Source organism: Drosophila miranda, chromosome 4 (genome assembly GCF_003369915.1).
Source record: "Drosophila miranda strain MSH22 chromosome 4, D.miranda_PacBio2.1, whole genome shotgun sequence".
Lineage (NCBI taxonomy): Eukaryota > Metazoa > Arthropoda > Insecta > Diptera > Drosophilidae > Drosophila > Drosophila miranda.
The window spans coordinates 5,822,458-5,846,459 of NC_046677.1; the positions used below are offsets into that span (position 1 = coordinate 5,822,458).

The window sequence follows — 24,002 nt, forward strand, 5'->3', positions numbered from 1 at the left end:
AACAGAGCATCAATGATTCGGCCAACTCCATTCCTGTTCAGGCTCTTCTCTTTTAGTGTTTCTTCTTCGAATTTTTTTTGGTGCTTTTTGTACGAGTGTATTCGGGGGTTTTAGAGAGATAATTACGAAAAATGTTTTGCGTGCCGCGTTCATTGCGCGATGGGCCAGGCATAATTATGACTCCTGCTGGGGTCTCCTTTCCCCCCTTCCCCTATGCTGCACGAATGTGGGGGGTATGCTACCACTTTTCACTGTTGTTTTTTTTTTTTGTTCCATTTCGTTTCGTTTCGCCGCTTGCTTTTTATGTATGGCGCGTGTGTTTTGTGTTAAATTTGTAGCTTCATTCCGACAAACAGGCCACGTAGATAAGACATTAAAAAGTAGCAGATACCACAAAGGAACAAAAAAAAGGCATTAACAAAAAGTACAGGAAAGAAAGTAAGAAAGGGAAGGAACAAGAGAAGGACCAGGGAGAAGCAGAGTGAAGCAAAGAGTTGAGATAATGTGCAGGACAATTGGTTACCTTCTTAGCCAGGTTCAATTGCGGGAATCAAGGTTTATGGAAAATTTTCAATTTGCTATGCAAATAGCTCTGAAAGAAGCGGGGAGCGGGCAGCGGGGAGCGGGGTGCAGGGCACCCAGATCGATCTGGGGCAACACATGTTGCTTGCCCCCAGAGCACTTCAGTTTGCCTGCCACCCGATTGCCATGCCACAACTAACTGCATTTTTCCCTTCGAAAGTTTCTGTGTCTCTCTGCCATTCCGCTTTATGTTGCAGTTTAGACTCCATTTCCATCCATGTCTCCATGGCATCCATGGGCACTCCATGGCCCTCCTCCACTCCGCTCCTTGCCGCACGGTTATGGCCATGTCGGATGGCCATGCCAGAGCATCCATACCTTTGATGGCTTGCCAAACAGTTGGAATATGATTTTTGCAATTTTCGCATGAACTCAACCAAAAAATTAAACTCGACTCCGCCCTGCCCCTGGCCCTGCCCCTACCGCTGCCGCTCCTGCTGCAGAAATTGTAAACTTTTTAATACGTTCGGGGGCACTACGGCACTCCCCCGCGTGGCAGTTGCGCCTGTCATGGTTGTCAATCTCTGTGCGGCAGTCAATAGAAAAAAAGCGAGTCTCCAGTGCCCCCACTGGAGGGGCTGGGGGGCTCCAGTGCGATTCAGTAATATCGTTGTTTCTTTTTGCATTAAAAACTTTTCTGCTTTCGAAATATTTGAAAATTATTTTAATTAAGGCATTTTAATTAACACACACACATGCACACCCGGCACCGCACTGGCAATCTAACACACGCACACCCAGCCACACACGCACGCACATATCACACTCGTACAAGTTGCTGTTGTCGATTTTTGTTGTGTTTTTTTTTGTCGCATAAATTGTTTGGCTCGGCTCACATCTCACACGGCCATAGCCGCATGTTGACACAGAATTTAAATTTATTTTTCTTGTTGTTTGCGTGATTATTTTTACGGCCCATTCGAACAAATTGGAGGTATATGCATTCGCAGGCGATGTTTGTCCAGCGTGAAGAAAACAAAACACACTCTAGACTGGCACGATGGATTTCCCGAGAGGAGACTGATGAATTGTCGTACATTTCTTGAGGGTAATGTGATTCGAAATTGGGAAATTGCTGATGCATTTTTTTAAGCTTTAGAAAAGATTTTTCTTTGAGTTGAATAGAAGATTTGAGGCATCCTTTACACCATGGGAGAGGTGCTCTTTAAACTCATTTCTTAGTGCGTGCCTGCATCCAGAATCAGCTGTTTGATCCGCTGTTTGATCAGCTGTTTGATCAGCTGTTTGACCCGCTGTTTGATCAGCTGTTTGATCACCTGTTGAACACCTAAATGAAGTAGCAAAAGCTTTTATTCAGCGATTTCTTAATTCCAGATTTGTTTTTATATGAATTCCGAATCCCTTCCTTCTCCTCCGTTACCAGGGCATCTCTACTTCGTAACCTGTGATGCAGATTATTTTTTAGGAAATTTCTTGTTCGTCGTTATATAACGACGATATTGCTGCCTGCCATTAGTTCAACTTGGCTAGGTCTGCGCCGAGTTGCGAGCTTCGAGGCCTCTCCAGGCGCCTGTAATTTATTGACGTGTTTCTATGTAACTGGTTTTCTTTTTTCTCCCCATACATATATATATTTTTAGGCCAAACACGAGCGCTTAGCCATAAATTGTTGCGTTGAGCGACGCACGGAAAAGGAGAAAGGCATATATAAAAAAAAAATAGAAGCAGCACAGTACGGCTCGGCTCGGAGCAAAAAACAGGCGACCAAAAAAAAGAGGAGAAATTCTAAAACAAAAAGCATGTGGAAAGAGGCCGTGCGGCTGCCGTTGCCGTTGCGCTAAATTTCATTTCATGCAGCGCTGCGTCGCAACGACATCGAGTCGACTCCGTTGGGGTCAAGTTGAAAGTGTAGGCTGCGATTTATAGCTCTGGCTCTGGTGCTCTCCAGCACCCCACCTCAGAGGATTCTCCTTTGTCGTCGCAACGCATTCCTCGGTTTTTTCCCCCTGGCTTTGGCTGCGGCTGTTGGTGGACAAATTTGTGCAGAATTTGTGCGGTCAAGTCGCCGGTTAATTGAGTTCAAATATGCAATTACATATGCATTTGTTTATGGCGATTGTTGCTGCCCGCCCGCCCATGCCCTGCCTGTCAGCTGGAATGGTGCCATAAATCAAATAATATAACGCTGATGTTTTAATTAAAATTGCCAGTAATAAAAATCACAAACAAAATGGCAAAACGGAAAGCGAAAACCGGTAAGCTCCGTGAGCCTTTGCTCATTAATTTAGCTAACAAAAACTGTGGTTGGTTTTTAATTAAAAACCACTAAAGAAACAAAAAACTGGCATCTGTATAATCATTTAAATTATAATAAATGCAGAATGTTTCAATTATGAATGTGACCCTAGGTCGGGGCGGGGTCACCCACCAGTCACCCGCTCGGTGAAATATGTTCCAATCTCTGGGCCTCCGTCCCTGGCCAAGTCATTTGGATGTTAAAAACAAAAGCCAATATTAACTTTAAAACTTCTCTCGCTGGCTGCTAATTGCGTTGACAATGCCACACGGACAAAGCGATCCGGAAAAATAAAGAGCGCGAGGACTTGCCCGTGGGGTCAAAGCGGAGGACTTGCGGAACGGTGTGTGAGGAGTGCGGCTCACCTTCTGCTAATGAACATCGATTTGGCCTCAGCTGTGCGCGGGACATTGCCAGCTCGAAAAACGCTTTCCCCGTAATCGAAATCGGAATTTAAATTGACTCATTAAAACGGAGCAAAAAGCGGGTCGCACGACAATTAAACAAACGCCCCGGCATCCTCTCCATCCGCCATCCATAGCTGCCCGGCAACAATCTCCCCATACTATCCATAGTCACGTCCCGATTCGGGCTCAATCCACAATCCCTCCCCTCCCTCGCCGACCGACATGGGGTCATTAGTTAATTTGCCAAAGCGGCTTCACTTTGGTAATACGCAAGCGGCAGACGGCGAACGGCAGGCAGCAGCAGGGGCTTGGCTTGGCTCGGCTATGGCTGTGCAAGTGTTATAACATTGTCAGAAAGTTGGGATAATGAACAGGAGACGGTCCGGTCCTCCAGTCCGGGGAATTTTTTCGGTATTCCTTTCAGTCAATCTGGGGATTTATCCATACTGCTTCGGTTTATCTGAAAATGTTTCTTAATATGAATTTAATTGGTATTGGTAGCCGTTTCGGTGAGATGTTTGATCTCTTCATTGGCTTATATTTTTAATGATTTCTTTAAAATTTCAAGTGGCCTTCGATGCTCAAAGTTTTCCATAAATAGCCCAAACGAAAGCCATTGCGTCCCTATTTTCAATGACCTATCATTACCGTTCAGCTATTTCTGTTCATTAGAAATTAGAAATAAATAGATTGCCAAGCGCATTATTATTAGTATTATTATATTTATTCAATTTAAACACAACATTTTCATTCGATTACTGCCCAGAAGTTTTCCCCAAGGGTACAAAATATTCGTATCGGTGACTGTCATTGTCTGCTTTTATTAGGACTCCCATTAGGTTGTGCCACTGTCAAGGACGACGCGCGGTGTCTGTCCCCGGTCGCTGTCTAGTAATTTATGTTTACCACCTACCCTAGACTCCGTCCGGCTGCGTCCTGTCTCCGTCTCCGTCTCTGTCACCGTCTCCATTTCCATTCGTTGCCTTGGTGCGGTGCGTGCCGAGCCGCAATCTGCCCGGGCTATTAGATTTTATTGAGCCGCTGATTTACACAATGCGCTTCAATTCAATTCTCTGCTCTGCTCGTTGTCGGTCGTCGGTTGTCTGTTGTCAGGGTGGTGCTGGTAGTCGTTGGTCTTCAGTCGGGACGGACGCGGAGCGGAGCTAATCGCAGATAGAGGGAAAACTCTAAACGGGAATTTAATTTTCACACATCGTTGGTGGCGGGTGAGAGGGGAGGAAAAATCAATATGGAAACACAAACAGACTGGTCGGCAGTCGGCAGCCGGCAAACAACAAAAGCATAAATCACGCGCATAATTTTGTTACCATTTCTTTTTTTCCGTTTGCAATTTCTATTAAAGGCTTTTCCTTTCTCTGCGAATATTTGTGGGCGATCCGACAAATGGGGCGGAGCATTCGTTGTATTTACATTTACTGACCTCAGGGCTGCTCTGAATCTTGAATGGTTTTTCTTTCTTTTCCCACCGTCTCCCGTTTTCCGTTTCGTTTTTCCTTGTTAGTTCTGTGGTGTTGTATCTGGGTAATTTCTGGCACGTGTGAACTGATTTCTATTATGCGCTGGCATGAAAGCCAGCGCCAAGCAACTGCCAAAAAAAAGAGCGAGAGTTCCTGGCAATGCCCCAGGTCTTCAAGTTTGCGGCAAACTTAGGATATCTCGCAATACTCACCTGAGTGGAGCCAAACAAAAAATGTTTCTAGCGTTGGGAGCTTGTTGTGTAATAGATTTAGTATCACATTTTCAATGCTGAGCCAATCTCAGCCCATACCATTCATCGTTTCCGTCTATACTCGTACTCGCACTCGTATTGAACTCCATACCATACCCATTTCATTCGAAGCCTTCAGCAATTAATTTGTTTCCTATATTTAACCTTTATTGCCCGCAGGTGAGACACGTTATTCAATGCCCGATGTCATTTATCAAGTCTTGTAATTTCAATGGTTCTTTGGCTCTCCATATAATTATTGAATAATTATCTGTTGCCGTCAAATAATTATACTGTACTCAGCTAAAGGAAATTCTACTTTGTTTGCTTGCAGGTCTCCAGTTTCAAGGGTAATACAAGACGATAATTGGAATCGAAAAAGCAGAGTGCAGCGGACAGCGAGGTGTATAATCATCACTCAAATTATGCGTACAGCACATACATATTTATAGTATTGCATATTTAAATGATAAATGCTTACACAAAATTTAACATGCAAATAAAATAATTAAATAAAATTTAAACGTTTATGTTTCTATTCGGGGGTCATAGGTGGACGCCGGATGTCCAGATCGGCCTTGTTGGCCACCAAAAGGGGATATTCTCGCGATTACGAGAAGGCGTGACACGCCCAGATCAGAAAAGAAATGATTCGGGAAATTATCGTAGAATCCTGGAGTCCCTGCATCAAGTCGAGGATTTTCTTGAGATCACAGGAAGCCGCCGCGCGCTAAGATCGGAATACAAATGACGGAGATAACAAAATGTTTCGGATCCTTGATATCCTTGATCCTTGAAAAGGACTTTATTAAATCAGGGACATTTTTCACATCACAGGAAGCCATCGCACGCTTAGATTGGGCCACAAATAGCCGAGAAAATTAAATAAGCAATTCGGAGTCCTTTTCCACGGATAATGAATATTTTTTGGATCATTAGTACCTATCGCACGCCGTAATCCGCACACTAATAACGGAGAAAAAAAAGAAACATGGGACGGGAATATCCTATATCCTTGGTCCTTAATAGGGATGCAGTTCTATCAAGGAAAGTCTTCCGGTCACAGGATGCCCTCGCACACCCCAATCGGACACTAAATGGCGGAGAAAATTACATTTTTCTGATCCTTGATATCCTTGGTCCTTGAAAATGACTTCATAAAATCAGGGACATTTTACCGATCACAGGAAGACATCGCACGCCCAAATCGGCCCACAAATAACGGAGAAAATTAATATTTTTGATCCCTGATATCCTTAGTCCTTGAAAAGGACTTCATAAAATCAGGGACATTTTTCCGATCACAGGAAGCTGTCGCATGCCCAAATCGGCCCACAAATAAAGGAGAAAACAAAACTGGATTATAACTGTCTTTAAAAATGTAGTTCAAGAAATCACCGACAGGGGCGCCACCGTACAAAAGAAAAAAACTCGCGTCAAATGGCTAAAATCTGGATGGGATACCAGGCAAACAGAAATCAGCAGAAGGTCGCTGATTTTTTTCCAAATTTTTGAGCCCCCATAAGTATGCACCATTTTTTTTGATTTTGCTACAGTTGCTTGCTGCTGATTTCTGTTCGCCTGGTATCCCATCCAGATTTTAGCCACTTGATGCGAGTTTTTTTATACCCGATACTCAAAATGAGTATTGGGGTATATTAGATTTGTGGTAAAAGTGGATGTGTGTAACGTCCAGAAGGAATCGTTTCCGACCCCATAAAGTATATATATGCTTGATCAGCATCAATAGCCGAGTCGATTGAGCCCTGTCTGTCTGTCCGTCCGTCCGTCCGTCCGTCCGTCTGTCCGTCTGTCCGTCCCCTTCAGCGCCTAGTGCTCAAAGACTATAAGAGCTAGAGCAACGATGTTTTGGATCCAGACTTCTGTGATATGTCACTGCTACAAAAATGTTTCAAAACTTCGCCCCGCCCACTTCCGCCCCCACAAAGAACGAAAATCTGTGGCATCCACAATTTTAAAGATATGAGAAAACCAAAAACGTACAATTGTAGAGAATAACCATATCTTTAAGACTACGGAATCTGAATTGGATCGTATTATTATTATAGCCAGCATCAAGAAAACAATTTCATTTTTTCTCGCCCTGTCTCTCTCTAACACACACGTAGCATAGGCGGCTTTGCTTAGAGTAAAACATTAGCGCGTAGATCTCAGAGACTACAAAAGCTAGAGCAACCAAATTTGGTATCCAAGCTCCTAATATATCGGACCGAGACGAGTTTGTTTCAAAATTTCGCCACACCCCCTTCCGCCCCCGCAAAGGACGAAAATCTGGAGATATTCAAAAATCTCAGAGACTATTAAGGCTACAGTAACCAAATTTGGTATCCGCACTCCTGTTAGATCTTACTATAAAATGTATATCTCAAAATTTCGCCCCACCCCCTTTCGCCCCCACAAAGAACGAAAATCTGTTGCATCCACAATATTGCACATTCGAGAAAACTAAATCATAGATAATGACCATATCTATCAGATTGCTGAATCTGGATCAGATCAGATCATTTTTATAGCCAATAGGAACAAATCAATTTGCAGTGGCTACGCAGCGCCCGACGTCACGCTCAGACTGATTTTCTGTCTCTCTCGCACGCACTCTTTGTCGTGTCGTTTAATATTAGCGGCGTCTGCCGGAGGAGAGCCTGACTTAGTATCGGGTATAACCGTAGAGTTGCGGTGTCCGCAGCAACTCACAACGTTCCCCCTCGTTTTTTCTCCGTTATTAGTGGGCGGATTACGGCGTGCGATGGCTACTCATGATCCAATAAATATCCTTTATCCTTGGAAAGGACTCCGAATTTCATTTTTAATTTTCTCGGCTATTTGTGGCCCAATCTAAGCGTGCGATGGCTTCCTGTGATGGGAAAAATCCCCTGATTTAATAAAGTCCTTTTCAAGGATCAAGGATATCAAGGATCTGAACAATTTTTTTTTATCTCCGTCATTTTTATTCTGATCAAAGCGTTCGACGGCTTCCTGTGATCTCAAGAAAATCCTTGATTTGATGCAGGGACTCCAGGATTCTATGATAATTCCCCGAATCATTTCATATCTGATCTGGGCGTGTCACGACTTCTCGTAATCGCGAGAATATCCCCATTAGTTTGGCCGTCCACCTATGACCCCCGAATAAAAACATAAACGTTACAATTTGATTCAATTCTTTTATTTGTATACTACATTTTGCGGACGATTTGAAATATTGATTTGCAGTGCTATAAATTTGGTTAAGAATAATTTGAATGATGATTGCCTTTTTGCCATGATAAATTGCTGTAACCCGACTTTTGACCGGACGATCTGGACAGCATCCTTGATTTGGTGGGGTCCTTGGCTAAGATCAGGGCTATTTTGCCCACTCATACTTACTTACTTTCCTTACATTGCAATATTCCATGTATTTTTTAGTTTATTTTCGCCTTTGCCGTTGTCAATTCTGCTTAAGTGCAACGTTTCATGTGGTTTACCATTCGAGTGGGCGAATGGCTGAGTAGGAGCAGTGCGGCGTGGCAGCCACCCACGAATAAATTTGATTTGCTAATGAGGCAAGTCCGCACGAAGAGGGAAGGAGTTTGGATAGGGAGACTGGGAAACAGGGAGACAGGCCCATATGAAATTTTAAGTAGTTTTTTCGCCTGGCACTTGCGGTTTGTCTTGCGGGTGTTGGGATTTGTGGTTGGCATGCGAACCACAGACATGGGTGGCATATTTGAGTTTGAGTGGCGAATTAAATTGGCCATGTGTGTGGGCTGAAAAGGAATCCTTGCGGACATATGTCCAAAAAAGATTAAACAGAAAGGCGAAAATTCAAATTAAATCCTGAAAAGTTGTTCCCGACATGGAAACAAATAAGTTTTGACCACGGAGGGTCGGCCGGCAGCAATAATTAATTAACTTTCGTCTCGGTTCGGTTCTTGTAATTTATCTATATTTATTTTCGTCTTTTCCTTACAATCCGTACTCTCCATTTTGTTTTTTGTCACACTTTTCTCCGACTTATCTAGACGTACATATTTATGGATATTTTTGCTTATGTTTCAGTTTAAACTCTTCCGTTTTCTATGCTCTATTGGGGCTTACATATATCGTTCTTCGCTCTAACAATTTAACTTTAGTATTTACCATTTCTAAGCAGGACCTTTGGCCGAACGAATCGACTCCTCAAACATACATATGCTCGCATGTTCTCGTATTTACCTACATTTACATTTATCAATATCCTATGTACAACAGAGAAATGCTTCCTTGGAGCTGGTTAATATTTGATCTATACAACTATGCCAGGAGTATGTTATATACACAATCTTTACTGGTAGTACCACACATTCATAAATACATATAAGTAATTACTTTCTCATTTCTCATTTTTGGGAACATTTTTGCTACAAAATATTTAGCTACTACATTGTCTGAGTCTTTTTGAAGTTTCCTTAAAATAGAGTGTGGTTTTTTCATATAAATATATTTAATCCATTTACTATCGAACTGGAAATGTAGTCAAAGCATTGGAAAGAACATTGGAATCGAAGTTGATCGAGTCGAATCAACAGAGAAGAGCTAGTCTCAAAGGAGAGACGGCTAAAGCGAATTGAGTTCTACGCAACTCTGCGAAGGAATCATCAAGATTTATTACTATTTCTGATACGTATATCCTGCGATATGTGGCATTAGATCCGCCCTACTTCACCTGATAGCCTCCCATATGTACAAATCATTCGAATAATTGTTTTTTCTGTACGCTATATCTCAGCTATACGGCAGCCGATCGGAGCGTGGCATGTCTCTTCGTGATCAGGAGAGTCCTGCCAACCGACTTTCATCGGAAAAACAGACATCCATTTTCTCACGATTTTCGCAAAATATCATGATGGTTACATCATTAAATTTGCTGAAAATCGGTCTCATTTTAGAAGAGATTTTGGTGTCGAACGACGGGCTAGATCCCCACGATCCTGGGAAAGTGGGTCCTGCACCGATCTGGCCCCATATATCTGAGATATAGCCTTCCAAAGATTTGGATGTGCAAAAAAATCTGTAAAAAGGACATCCCTTTTCTCACGGTTTTCGCAAAAAATTATGATGGTACATATGTATGTAGGATGTAACAATGGATATGCAATCAATCGCCATGAAGATATGCAGATTTTCGCTTAGTTTTTGCTCAGTTTTACAGAGTCAGTGTTATGCCTAGGTATGTCTTAAGAGTAGATTAGATATGCACAGCACCTTAACGAGAATAAAACTATGACATAGATACATACATGTTCCTAGATCCTAAATACACATACCCACACACATATATATATGCAGATCTGGATTATCTGGGGATACTCACGATTCCAAGCAGCCTCTGGCTCTTACACACAACTCTCGGGCACGCGCTGCGTCATGAGGCAGTCCTTAATCGCATTTATATTAATGTTATCATCCAGGTCCTGCGACGAGTTGCACGAGGTGGTTGTAGTCGTGGTCGAGGCTGTGTTGTTGGCCAGGCCCACAACGCCCATGACGCTGCCGGCGCTGCCCAGCAGCAGGCTGGAGCCCGAATGGTGCGGGTGCTGCTGCTGCTGGTGATGATGATGATGGTGTTGCTGTTGCTGCTGCTGCTGATGGTGATGCCGATTCAGAGTGGCCGTGTGAGTGGCTCCGCCTACACCTACCTGCTGCAGTGGGTGGTGCATCCGCCCACTGGCATACGCGTTCAGTATGTAGCCACCGCCGCTACCCAAGCCAGGTGGCAGGGTGCCCACGCCACTGCTGTGCACCGGCTGCAGGTGGGCCGCCAGCGTGGCTGTCGAGGAGAGGGACGTCGGGGAGCCGATGATGGTGCCGCCCAGTCCCAGCGGCGGCTTGCCCCCCAGGCTGCCCATCATGCTGCTGCTGGGCGAGATGACGGTGCTGCTGCACCCTCCGCCCGCCGCTGCCACGGCCGCCAGCAGCTGGGCCCGCTGCGCGTTGATTTGATTGTAGGTGACCGTCGCATTCGTGGCCGGATCGCCGGACAGCATCGTCGTCGTCGTCGTCAGGGGCACCACCTGCAAGACAGAAACGGACACGAAACCGATACCGATACCGATATGGCGTGGCATTAGTGCACCGAAAGTCATTCAGCTGGAAATTGTTCTGCTCTGCTCTGGAATGCCATCCATGCCCAGAGCTTTCTACATGAAAAAATCGAGTCAAATCTGTGTATACCCATGAAAAATGTTTGACTTTACTTCGACTAAATTCTGAGATGAATAAAGGACTGGTTGGTGGGGTCGAGGGAGATAAAAGCTATGCATATCCTTGATTAATAATGCGTTTGTTCTCAAGGGTATCGTTTGTTGTAGCCGGATAATGGAAATCATGTCGAAAGCAATCGGATTCTGCCCTAGATTCCGAAATGGGAATACTCGAGAACTCCAAGTGCGGAAAACTTCCTTAATTTCCCACTCAACCACACACAATTGTGGCTTAAATGTTTTTTAAAGAGTTTAGTTAGACGAAGATAATTTAGAAAATACCTTCTCGCATGGCATACAAAAAATTTCATTTTGCAGATATTTGCCATTCGATAAAACGACTATTTCTATTGAAACCCCCCCTCCCATGCCATGCCACCCCGTGCTGTACCGTGCTGTGGCACAACCAGCGCCAATCCAATTACCTGCAATGATTATACCAAAATATTTCGGCTTGAACGCCAAAAATGCTGTGAACCAACACGAAATTCGAATGAAATTCTAATTGAAATCTCTCAATGCAATTTTCACGTGGTGCGGCCAATTGGGGGGGTTCATTTCGAGAGAGGGGAGCGGTGTGAAATTGCCGTTTCGACTGTTATGTTTGGCAATATTTAAAATTATTTAATTAACGAATTGAGTTATGCTGCGATTGCCCAGTACAGAACATCCCACCTTCCCCGGCCCTCCCTCCACCACCGAAAATCCCATTCAGATTGAGCCTGGACACTGGAATGGTAATTTAAATGTAATTGAAATCTGTGCAGCAAATCCCATTTACAGAATGATACAAAAATTCTCTTTCAGCCCAACTCCGGAACCCGTTTCGGTTTCACAGATACTCCGTGTTATCTGGTGCGGGGCTTCTGTGTGTGTGTGCAATGCGGCGTGGATCCTCTCTCTGGATGGGTGGGTCCATCGGTTGTGTCACGGGGGAGTAGAAACCGCAGCGTTGGCTGATTTCCCAGCTACGGGTACGAGTATGGGTACTTCTGTGTCTGTTTTTGGTTTTTTCTGCATTGCAAATTGGTTCGGTTTCGGGGTTTGGGTCTGGGCTTGCTACCGGGGGGGTTCTGGTTCATGTTTTTTGGCAGATTAGTGATATATATAGATACATATATTCGCGGACTGGCAGTCAATTGGTCATGGTCGGTGCATATGGCCGGGCTCTAATCTGCACGGCACAGCTTATGGTAATGGCCCGCGGGCATCTCGAACGTTGTCAGCGAATAAAAATTCGAATTATATATACAGACGCCCGAATGTGTGGGCGGCAAGTCCATGAATAAATTCTAATTGCGAATTTAATGAAATGAAAACAAATGTGCTCGCCGGCCTGCCTGGCGCTCTAATCTCGAATGGATGGCAGCCGCCAACCAGAAATTCAAAATAAATACAGCGCAAGATATTGGAAAAATACTCGCAGAAGATTAAGCGCCCACATGGAATAATAATCGAATATGGATTATGGATAGATGGCACAGCGTTGAATGCTTTTAAAATTAATATAATTAAGTGCAAGCAATCCACTTTTAAAGTTTATTTGGATCCCATTCCCCTGTTCAAAGTGTGGGCACAGATTTCCCCTCCATCCTTTATGTTTCCTTTTGTTGCATTGCTCTGTACAGCTGTACAGCTGTACACCTGTTGCCACACCTCCTCCAACGTCAGTTACCATCCTTTCGATCGAAATATAATAAAAATAGAAGCTCCTTCCACCCAAGTTTTGAGCTCAATATAAATGCGGAACAGAACAGAACCGAACAGAACAGAAATTGATTGATTATGGCCCCAGCTCAACATGATATATTGTGTTTTAAAAATCTCACAATTACCTCAGAGCAGAGCGGAGGAGCACCTCTAGAACTTGCAACCAAGTGGCAGGACTCTACAGACTGGTAGACTGGCAGACTGGCAGTCTGGTTTCGGTTTCGGTGTGGTTCTGGTGGCACGTTATCCCATGATTTAGCCAATGGATTTTTATTTATAACCCCACCCCAGAATGAGAGAACCAGTACAGTAATGGGAACGAGTACACTGACAGTTTAAAAGCTTTTTTTAATAAACTCGAGCAGTGGGTGTGCTGTTCGGGGCAGCTTTTTGCACCGAGGCAGGACTTTGAAGTCTGACACTGGCAACGAGTCGAGTCTGAGGCACCAGCTGCTGGTTGCAGGTTGCCTTGGATTCTGTTTAGCAATTTGACAATTTGAGTAGTTGATTGCTTTCAGTGCAGGGAACAGATTGCCCAGATAAAGGAGACACACGGAGACACGTGGACGGGGGAGACACGGTTAATACGGACCGCAACTGACAGACTGGCAGACGTTAACTGGTCCTTGGTTGCCGGCCAGATTGGGCGGGCCACCTGGCCGACCGACCCGACTACCGGACAAACAGTTGCCAAATCAAATTCCAAATCCAAAGCCAAAGGACGAAGGACAAACGACTTTGTCTCACTTTCATTTGCTGTCGTCCATTCCTTGCAAAAAAAACGAGTCCCCTGAGTGGGATTTTTAATTATACTACAATCTATATGCGACAGTGATGGCTATTTGGCTTGTTTGCAGCAATCGAACAAAAAGGCAGCTTGGGGGCTGTCTATTTTATGTCTTTCCAACTCCAACGAAGGGAGTATTCAATGTTTGAATCTTCTATCAAAAGGGAACCCTTTTTAGCCACTTTTCTAGCCATTTTACCCGCTGGCTGGTCATCTCTTATGCTTCTCCCGGTACTTACATTGCCGTTGGGTGACCATTTGGAGACACCTCCTCCCAGGCTCGTGGCTGATGTGAACTGATGGGCATCCCGTTCGCCGCCGCCGCCGCCACCGCCAGCCACTGCTCCTGTGGCAGATGCAGATGCTGCTGCTGCTGCCGCTGCCGTTGCTGCCGTTGCCACCACCGCAGTGGATGTGCTGCTGCCAGTGGTGGTGCCCGCTGTGGTGCTGCCAACGTTCGAGGCATTGCTGCCACTGCTGCCGGCGCTGCTGCCGCCAACTGTTTGATTGAAATTTATTGATGACCGTTCCACGTTTTGGGGTCGTCCATGTCCATGTCCGCATCCGCATCCGCATCCGTGTCCATTTCCATGTGGCAGAGGGGCAGATGGGGGTGTGGTGGCAGAGATGCGGTTGCGTTGTTAGATTGGTGGGTTCCATCGTTAAAAATATTTACGATTAAAAGAAAATTGCATTTGTTGATTGGATTGGATTGGTTTGGCGGGCGAGTGTCGTATTGTTGTTGTTGTTGTTGATGTTGTTGTTGTTGTTGTTGTGTTGATGAGATTGATTACGATTGCGGGTCACCAAAGAGCAGAGTGCCAGGACGAACAGGAAGAGCAGCAGGAACCACAGAGATAGCGATGCGAAGCGCGCGACGATTGCAGGACACATGAAAGTAAATGTCGGGAAAAGTGGCCATAAAATTTGATTAAAGTTTAATGCTCAAAGTGCACTATAAAAGCAGCTTGACTTCAGCTTCGGGACACTTGACTGGATGACATTAACGGGGGCGGAGCGGGTAGTCGCATAGGGGATACTCTTTCCCCAAAGAGTGTGGGATAGAGAGATATACCTCTGGATATGTATCCTTTTTGTGTACTCAAGAGAGTACTCTATCTCTCCCACACACAAAGTGTCAAGAGACAACAACTGTTTATGATCTTACCATATTGCGATGGTATTACATCCGGATCACGTTCGTCCTCGACCAAATCCTCCGATGACTTCGTTTTTATGTCCGTGTGCTGCCATCGCGGTTTCTCCAGGTTGCCGCCCTGCCGCCGCAAATACAAAGAAGGGAAAATGTCACAAAATAATACCATACCGTACTCGTACATACATTAATTGCTCGGTGGGGTTCAAGGGGCAAACACACTCACCTTGAAGACATCCCCCGGCTGGGCCGTTACACCGGCAGCCGTTGCCTTGCTGCCGTGATGACGATTGCGCCGCAAATTGTGCACAAATGTCACCACAAATATTCGTATCGCGATGGCAACACCAATAATTATGATGGTCAGGACACTTCCAACAATCACCGGCGACAATGTCAGTGTTACGTCGTCGTCTGTGGGTCGACGTGTTTCGCGACGGTGTTGTAGGTGTTGTTCCCGTAATTACAGGTTGACAATCGTCGTTCATAAATCATCGTTGGGTTTTAGATAGATTGCCATCGGTGGCATATATCCACACATCAAATTGATTGCCGATGGAAGTGGTAGTTAAGGAGCGAGAAACGAGAGCGAGAGATTCGTTCGTTGGTTTGGCAGGCAGCACACGTTAAATTTGTCGACATTTTGACGGTTTTATATTTAGCCCAAAAGGAATTGCACAGCACATGAAAAGAGGAGAAAAGCAAAGTGTATGAGCACATATAGGAACGTGAGTAAATGCGGAATAAGAGTCCTGGTGAATGTCTAGCGTTTAAAGTTTAATTGGGTAGAAGGCAGGACAGTGGAACGAGCTGGGAGGAAAGTGTGTAGAAGATTGGGTTCTGTTTTGAGAGTTAAGAAATCTCTGAATCCTGGAGGAACCTATAAACGTTCCTTGAAATCTTTCTCCTGGAATCGTAGCTTTCCTTATAGCTCTTTGAAAGCACTCCCCATAGTTTCTTTTCTTGCTATGATCCTTCCAGCGCCTCTCTCCAGTATGCATCTCCTTCCTGGCCTAATCTTTATCTGGTTTTTCGCCTTGTCGTTCCACTGTGCCGGGGTTTAGCTTTGGCCCATTTTCTCCCATTTGGCTCAGGCTTTCTGATTCCCCTCGACTCATGTCAAAAAGTAATTTTACACATATTTTACGCCATCAGTTGATGGCAGCAGCCGGAGAATGGCTATGGCTATGGCTTTGCGAGAAGGAGCCATGAGGCAGGCATGTTGATTATGTAAGTACTGCAGATGACTGCTGGAGCCTACCTGTCAGGCAGGAGAGGCCTCGAGAAGGATGTTGGATGCTGGCTGCTGGCTGCTGGATGCTGGATGCATGGCATTAATGCATGGAAAGGAAATCACAGAGACCCTAGACCCGGCTGATGGTTGGTAGCTCCTCAAGTGTCAAAACCATAAACCCAGATGAAGAGAAGAGATGGGCTGGGATGTGCCCAGTGACCCCCCATTCATCCGACCAGCTATCCATCCATCCATCCTTCCATCCATCAATCAAGCAAATTGTGTTGCTCATTTTTCGGCGGTGGCAGCGGCAACATCTGGCGGCAGAGGCTGGCTGGCTGGCTGGCTGGCAGTGCCACTCACCTGTCTTGTAAGCTGTTGAGCCAATTATGAAATCGGGCAGAAGATAAGCGGCGCTTCGTCCCTTCTGGTTGTACGAGTAGATGCGCAGCCTCAGCGAATTGTTCTCCTGGACCATCATCGAGGTCAGCGTGTCCAGGTTCTCCAGCGAGAAGAGGGCCTCCTCCGCGTTGCTCAAATTGAATCTGCAATGGGGAGAGCGGGGAGAGCAATGTAATCGTTGGCCCTCAAATGATTGCGTATTAAATCAAAAGAAATGGCAAGGAAATCAACGGCATTAAGCCTTTAATCAAATGTTCAAGCATAGCAAAAGCCAAAACCAAAGCCACAAATACTTTTTGGCAGCCCTTTTCTTCCTTGGAATTTCCTGGGCTTTTTTTTCTTCTTTTTTTACGGTTCTCTGCTGGCATGTTTTCCTAACCCCGTAATCCCTAAACCATTTCTCCAGTTAGAAGATATGCGCGCCGCTCTTTCCAATCATGACCTCAATTTGAATTTGATGCCCCTTTTGCCCAGCGATGCTTTGGCTTTGGCTTTGAGTTGTCTTTCCCCAGCTTCGATTTCGATTTCCCTCCAGAGGAAAACTTCTGAAATATTAGGGTTCGATGTCTATATACATTTCTGCCAGACATTCTCTACATTGATGATGATGTTTGTTGCGTTTTTCCGCTTTCGAATGAGGGGTTTTTCTTTTACATATATTCATGCTCTATGACGTCTTTGTTTTTAATAAGAAATATTTATTAGATGTTTCTGGGTCCCCCACAAATGTGTACCGAAAAAGGGCATAAAATGAGGGAAACCCTCGCATAATGTTATGTGTGCATATGAATTTGATTTCCTATTTACCATAAACATATGTACCATACTCGCTCTGGCACTCGCACTGGCACTCGCACTGGCACTCGTACTCGTGTGCATTGGCGTTGGCTGGAAGAGCCATTCAAAGACAAACACACGCTGGCCAAGAGCGGGCTGTTTCACGCCTAATTACACACCCTCTGCCACTACTAGCAGAAGTAGTCCTGCCACTACTACTACTACGGATATCCTTGAAGTGGACTGGACTATTAGGGAATAAAATGATGCTGGTACTCGTGCGAGTGTCTGTCTTTGTGGAAGGTGTCAGGCGCAGACACCGCTGCTTCTTCCAGCTCTCAAGGGACGGAATGTATGGCTCCATGAATGCCCATGAGTAAACAGGGCTTCTACATATACATCTGTACATCTGTGAGAGCTACTATTAACCCTTGTGCCTCCTAAAGAAGCAATCAGAGTGTAATTGGAATCCAGGAAGGAAAGGGAAAAGTCTAAGGAATCGAATTAAAGTAAATATCTGCATCTAAACGCTAGTTAAAATAGACCAAAAGGCCTTGAATTATATCAAAATATAGCCAAGGAGGCTTTTAACATTTATTCGATGGCTTCGACAAGCTCTCCATCAGGGAAAAGTGTCCTGTGAATACAATTTAAGTTCTTCCCATAACCAATATACATTTTATTCACTTAAGTATCTTTAAATCTTAATTAAAACAATACAAATATAATGAATATTTTCCATGATCAATTAGTAAATTTACCCAAACATTTTATGCCATGCCCCCACGGCCCATTCGTGGGTTAAGCCTAGGCAAACACACACACACTCACACATGCAGTGTACATATATGTATTCCCCGCAACAATATGGAGCCATTTGTTTGACATATGCTCCATATCTGTGCTTGGGGTCAAGCTGCCTAACAACCCCTACCCGTCTCCCGTCTCCCGTCTCCCGCCTCCCGTGTCCCGCCAAAACCCGCAACATTTCGCCAGCTCGCAATCCCTGCCTCGCGGGGGCACGGTCATAAGCAGATTAAAAGCACGGCCCCCTCCCCTTCGGGCGGCGGGGCCCCCCATGCTCCCAGTTGTTGTAGTTATAGTTGATTAATATGCTTACCTGGTGATGCCGGTGCGTGTTGAAAACATTTCCAGTACAAATATTTGAGGCAGGCCGCCGTCATAGCCCGGTATGCACTGTATGTCAACACTCAGCTCTGTGCGGTTGAAGACGGTACAATTGCTGACGGCATTCGGCAGAGCTGTTGAATCGGGAATCGGGTATCGGGTATCGGGAATCGGAATGGGGGTGGGGGTGGGTTGTGGATTTCCAATCCCATCGCCGCAGAGAACGACAACGGAATCAGATTTATGTTGGTCCACACGTAACGCAGGAAATTAACAAGCAGCAGGCATCATCGTTTGAGGGGGGTGTGGGGAAAAGAGCAAAAGAGAAAGAGGAGCATATGAAAAGTTGTTCTTTTTTTGTGTGTGTGCTGTGTGTGTGTGTGTACACACAAGTGTACAATGGCCAATCTCTCTGGTTTTGCCGGTTTTTGGGGTTTCTGTCTGTCTGTCTGGGTGTCTGGGTGTCCCACTCCCCAGTTGAAAACCGAGCAGCAGTCCCAATCCCTGTGCCAGGGCCTGCATCTGTGTTTGCTGGCGGCATTAACATGTTAAGGTCAAATTGCACGTAATGAAGCAACGGCAAACAGTTAACGGCAGGCCATGCAGGGGGTGGGGGCGGGTGGCTGAAAGCCGAAAGGGATCCTGTGCCACGTTCAGGGGAGTCCTTGTTTGGCAGTGGACAGATTTCCGGTTAATTTCTTTATGGAACATGTAAGTTTTTCCATGGAACATTGGGGGAGTTTTAGAAACATAATACCATATGTTTGGGGTATTCCTTTTTTTATTAATTAATAAAATATCCTTTTTCTACAGCATTAGGCAGGGATTTGGGATGAATATGCAACCATTGAAATATTTAAAGAAAGCTTGGAAATTGGGAAATTTTTTTTTGGTGATGAAACAAGGTATTAGAGGGAATTTGGTATCACATTTTGAAAAATGTTCTGCTTAAAGCGATAGAGAAATAAATAATAAATAAAGGTATTAAAATGTTCCCTGTCTTAAGACTTCTTTCAACCTGCACAACCAGAGAGAGAGAGAGAGAGAGAGAGGGAGAGAGTGGGAGAGGGAGAGGAACAAACACTTACCGGCCAGGACCACTTGGAAGAGACAGGGATGCTGCTGGGTGCCCACCTCGTTGGAGGCCCAGCAGGACAGTGTGCCATAATCCTGTAAATATATTTATTATTTAAAATGCAGCTCTTGCTTAATTGCACGAAGGATGTGCACACACTCCTGTGCATGCACTCCTCTCGGTGGTGTGTGTGTGTGTCCGTACCTGATCTGTGACTGGTGTGTACTTTAAAATGCTGCGACTTCCATTCACGCTGAAGCGTTCGCTGCCCACGTCCAGGGTTTCGCCCGAGTTGTTGAATTTCCAGCGAAATGTTCTGCAAAGAAAACAAAAAGGAGGATAATATATTTTATTTTATTTTTTGCCTCTTCATATGTATGTAAATATGTATGGAACGTAAGTTGCGTTGACATTTTGACAGGAGTGTGTGTGCCAGCAACAGGAAAGGAACGGATCGGAACAGAGCTGGACAAGACAGGACAGGCGCAGGAGCAGCATCAGCATCAGGTGGAACCAAAGCAGGCGACAGTCAGCCAGTGGAAACATGTTTGCAGAGTTTTACATTTTTAAAATAGCTCGTTAAAATATTAAAGGTTAAACACGGACTCCTCCCCGTCCCCCCCCCCCCCCCAGATATTGGGAAATGGGCAAGACTTTTAAAAGGTTAATTATCTCTGGCACATTCGGTTCGGCGCTTTCGGGGACCACTTCGAGGGCGTTGCAGTGCAAAAATAACCGTAAATCAATAAGGCCCAAAAAGAAATCCATTTAAAAATACTCGTACACTTCGCCAGAGTTAAATGAAATCAATAATGGACAGGTCGCGACCAGACCCCACCAGAGGAGATCCCGTTGAGAGAGAGCGACACGCGCGCGTTGACAGTGACGGGATATTTTTATTTATTTATTTATTTATTAAATTAACAAATTATCTGTTAATAATGGTACTTAGTTACTAAAGGCAGAAAAAGATAAGTTAAAAGTTAGCTAAATTTAAATGATTATAAATATTGCATGCAATTAGTTTAAGAGACAGTTCAGGGGATAGGGTTAGACAGAGGGAGTTATAATTATGGCATAAAACCCTAAAAGGTTCATGATCAGCATAATTAGACCTACATATGGGTAGACGGATAGGCCTAAAAGTACGGGTAGGTCTGGATGGAACGGCCAAGTCAATCTGACCCAAGAGAGTTTGGGAGTCAACAGTCCCAAGAAGGAGCTTGTGCACGAACATTACGCCATTGCATATTCTGCGATGGTGCAACGACGGCAGGTCAATAAGATTTAGCCTAGACCGGTAGGGTGGCAAGATTCTACCCGAGTCCCAGTTAAAGTTCCGAAGGGCAAAAATTAAAAATTGCTTTTGCACGGATTCAATAACAGCCTGCTGCTCTTTATACTGCGGGCTCCACACACAAGAACAATACTCCAATATAGGACGTACTAACGAGATGTACAGTTGTTTCGTAACGTACGGGTCGTCAAACTCCTTGGACCAACGCTTGATGAACGCTAAAACACCCTTAGCTTTATTTACAGTTGCAGCTATATGGGTGTTGAAACACATCTTATGATCAAAAAGGACTCCGAGGTCATTTGAACTCGAAATTCGCTCAAGGACATGATTTCCTAGAACATATGAGACAAAATGAGGAGCGCGACGGTAAAATGTCATAAGTTTGCATTTGGAAAGGTTCAGAAAAAGAAGATTAGTTGAACACCACAATAGTAGTTCACTTAGATCAAGTTGAAGGCGTGTGTGCAAATACCAATCAGAGTAAGAAAGACAGATTTTGACATCATCAGCATACATTAGTGTAGTAGAGTATGTTATAACTTGAGGAAGGTCGTTCACAAATAAAATAAACAGAAGCGGGCCCAGATGACTTCCCTGTGGCACACCTGAAGTAACATTAACAGTATTTGACAACACGTTAGAAAACAAAACACGTTGAGTACGGTTAGAGAGATAGGACAAAATCCAATCTAGAAGATTCGTTGGGAACCCTAATAAGGAGAGCTTTTGAATAAGCAGAGCATGGTTCACAGAATCGAATGCCTTGCTGAAGTCCGTAAAAACTACATCCGTCTGCAAACCAATTTGAAAACCACGGTGGATTAGGTTAGAAAACTCAAGAAGGTTAGTCGATGTTGAACGATGTCTGAAAAAACCGTGTTGCGACGGAGATATCAAGCTGCAACAAAGATGTTGCAGTTGCCGGGTGACCAGGAACTCAAGAAGCTTCGGGATGGCGGAAAGCTTTGCGATACCACGATAGTTTTCAATGTTTGATCTTGAACCTTTTTTGTGAAGCGGAATGATGTAGGACTCATTCCAAATTACTGGGAGACAAGACTGTTCCAAGGAGAGGTTGAAGAGAAAGGTCAAGGGCTTGCAAAGGGACTGGGCACAGTGTTTTAAGATGCAACTTGGTACCTTATCTGGACCCGCAGAAAACGATATGTCCATAGATGACAAACCTTCAAGAACAACGCTTTCCTCGAAAAAGGGCAGAAAAATACTGTTAGCTTGAGGTAGCTGGTACGGATACGGAGTGGATGCGTTGTAAATATGAGACGAGTACGTTGTTTGGAAAAAGTTAGCGAATAAATTTGCAATACCAACAGCAGAAGCTTCTGTTTTGTTCTGGTAATGAAGGGACGGAGGAAAAACGTTTGACTTGCGCTTAGAATTAACGAACGAATAGAATTTTTTAGGATCACTACGAAAATTACTACTACATTGTGAAAGGTAATGATTATAACACTGACTATTGACGGCAAGGAACAGAGAGCGAGCGGAGGAGTATAGAGCTAAGGCCAACGTGGAGCCCGACTTCTGGTACTTTTTATAGAGCCGGGATTTATTATTTTTTAAGTATGACAAATACTTGGAGAACCAGGGAGGCTTGGACGATACAGGTACAGTGATATCTGGAACAGACAGATAGGAGGAACAGGACACGTTTTCGGGCCCAAAAGCATCATTTCAGGACCTGATGGGATATTAATAGTTTTTTAATGGTGGATATCTGAATGGGCTGGGAATTCTATTGTTGTTCAATAAAGAATACGTTTCCGTAGATGTTCTTTGGATTTTCATAGCTCCTTTGTTGCTTAGATTCTCCCACTTTAAGGGCACTTTTTGATTAAATTTGTGTACATTTTTGTACACAAAAAAGAAGAAATTTCTGGTTTGGCTTGTCAGGCATTTAAATGCTGATAAATTAACTTGTCGCACCCATCATCCCATCATCCTATCCTACATCCTCCTTCCATCCTGTTCCAGGCCCGAGTGGAGTCCCCTGTGACCGCGTCGAAAAGTATGTAGCAGAAGCAGCTTTTTAATGTTCACGCCAGGATCCACTCGGCAGGATCTACATCCAACAGCAAGCAGCCACAACAATTACACGAGGACGCAGCTGCTTTGGCCCCGGCACGGCCTCGGCCTCGGTCTCGGTCTCGCATATTTTCCGCCGGCTAATGATTAATTATTTTAGCATAAAGCGTCAGCTCAAGACGCAGCACACAGCAGCACACAGCAGCACAACAACACAACAGCAAAAAACAGAACAGAAAAAATTGAAATTAATACAAGACAAGACAAGGCGTGCGAAAGAGAGAGCACTAGAGAGAGGGAGAGTGGGACGCCCTCAGACAGCTCGGACTAAGGCAGAGTGGCAGCTGGTCAGAGCGACAGGAGACAGGCCTCGGCGGCAGGGGCTGGGGTGGGCCTCATTAAAAAAACATTAAAGTGGGCCACACTCCCGCTGACCGGCTAAATCTCCAGCAACAGCAGCGTGGAGCAGCGGGGAGCACCAGAAGCTGGAGCGGTATGGGGGGAGCATCAACCTCCGGAAAAGCCAGTTGCACATTTAAAATGAATTAAAATCAACAATTTAAGGTCCGTGTGAAAAGGAAAGCAAAAGAAAAAACAAGAAAAACAAAACTCACAAAGAATTTTGTGCAGCGGCAGCAGCAAAAAAATATTGTTACATTTTCTCACATTTCCTCGTTTAAACACAGCATTTTCCGCACACACAAAATTACAATCATTTGTCAATTTTGCAAACAGGAAACCGGAAGCAATTGCCTACAACAGAAGCCAAATCGAATGGTAGGGTGGTGGCAGGGGAAGCACCGGGCAGGGGGGGATAAAGGGGATGCCCATTTGGAACTTACCGCGGCGGTGGATCGGCCTGAATCTCGCATATAACCTCCACAGTCTCATCCTTGGAGGCGCCAATTAATATCACACGGTCCGAGTGCTTGCATATCGGAGTGTCTGTAATGGGAACAGGATAGGAGCATAAGATAATGATATATATGTACATAATATATAAGGCAGAGATCTCCATAGCTAAGATTTCTCCTCTCTCTCGACTTTGGGTGCAAATATTTCTGATTATCGGTGCCCCGTTTCCCGCCACCTGTTGAGGGGTTCCCGCCCCGCTTTCTGAATGGCTAATGATGTGCCCTGTAATCATATCCTTCCCGTGCGGCTGAAGGG

At 44.8% G+C, this 24,002-nt stretch overlaps 1 protein-coding gene across 1 annotated transcript in view; it reads right to left on the bottom strand.

Moving 5' to 3' along the window:
• Nucleotides 1-8,902: 8,902 nt before the first annotated feature.
• Nucleotides 8,903-24,002, bottom strand: part of LOC108163604 (neural cell adhesion molecule 1) — an 89,840-nt gene continuing 74,740 nt past the window's right edge. The window contains exons 12-20 of the mRNA XM_017298993.2: nucleotides 23,675-23,777; nucleotides 19,694-19,805; nucleotides 19,503-19,584; nucleotides 18,407-18,548; nucleotides 16,471-16,652; nucleotides 15,100-15,287; nucleotides 14,886-14,994; nucleotides 13,957-14,216; nucleotides 8,903-11,031 (exon numbers count right to left, since the gene is read on the bottom strand). Coding sequence (XP_017154482.1) covers nucleotides 10,354-11,031; nucleotides 13,957-14,216; nucleotides 14,886-14,994; nucleotides 15,100-15,287; nucleotides 16,471-16,652; nucleotides 18,407-18,548; nucleotides 19,503-19,584; nucleotides 19,694-19,805; nucleotides 23,675-23,777 — 1,856 coding nt within the window. The 3' untranslated portion in view covers nucleotides 8,903-10,353. The remainder of the gene's footprint in view (nucleotides 11,032-13,956; nucleotides 14,217-14,885; nucleotides 14,995-15,099; nucleotides 15,288-16,470; nucleotides 16,653-18,406; nucleotides 18,549-19,502; nucleotides 19,585-19,693; nucleotides 19,806-23,674; nucleotides 23,778-24,002) is intronic.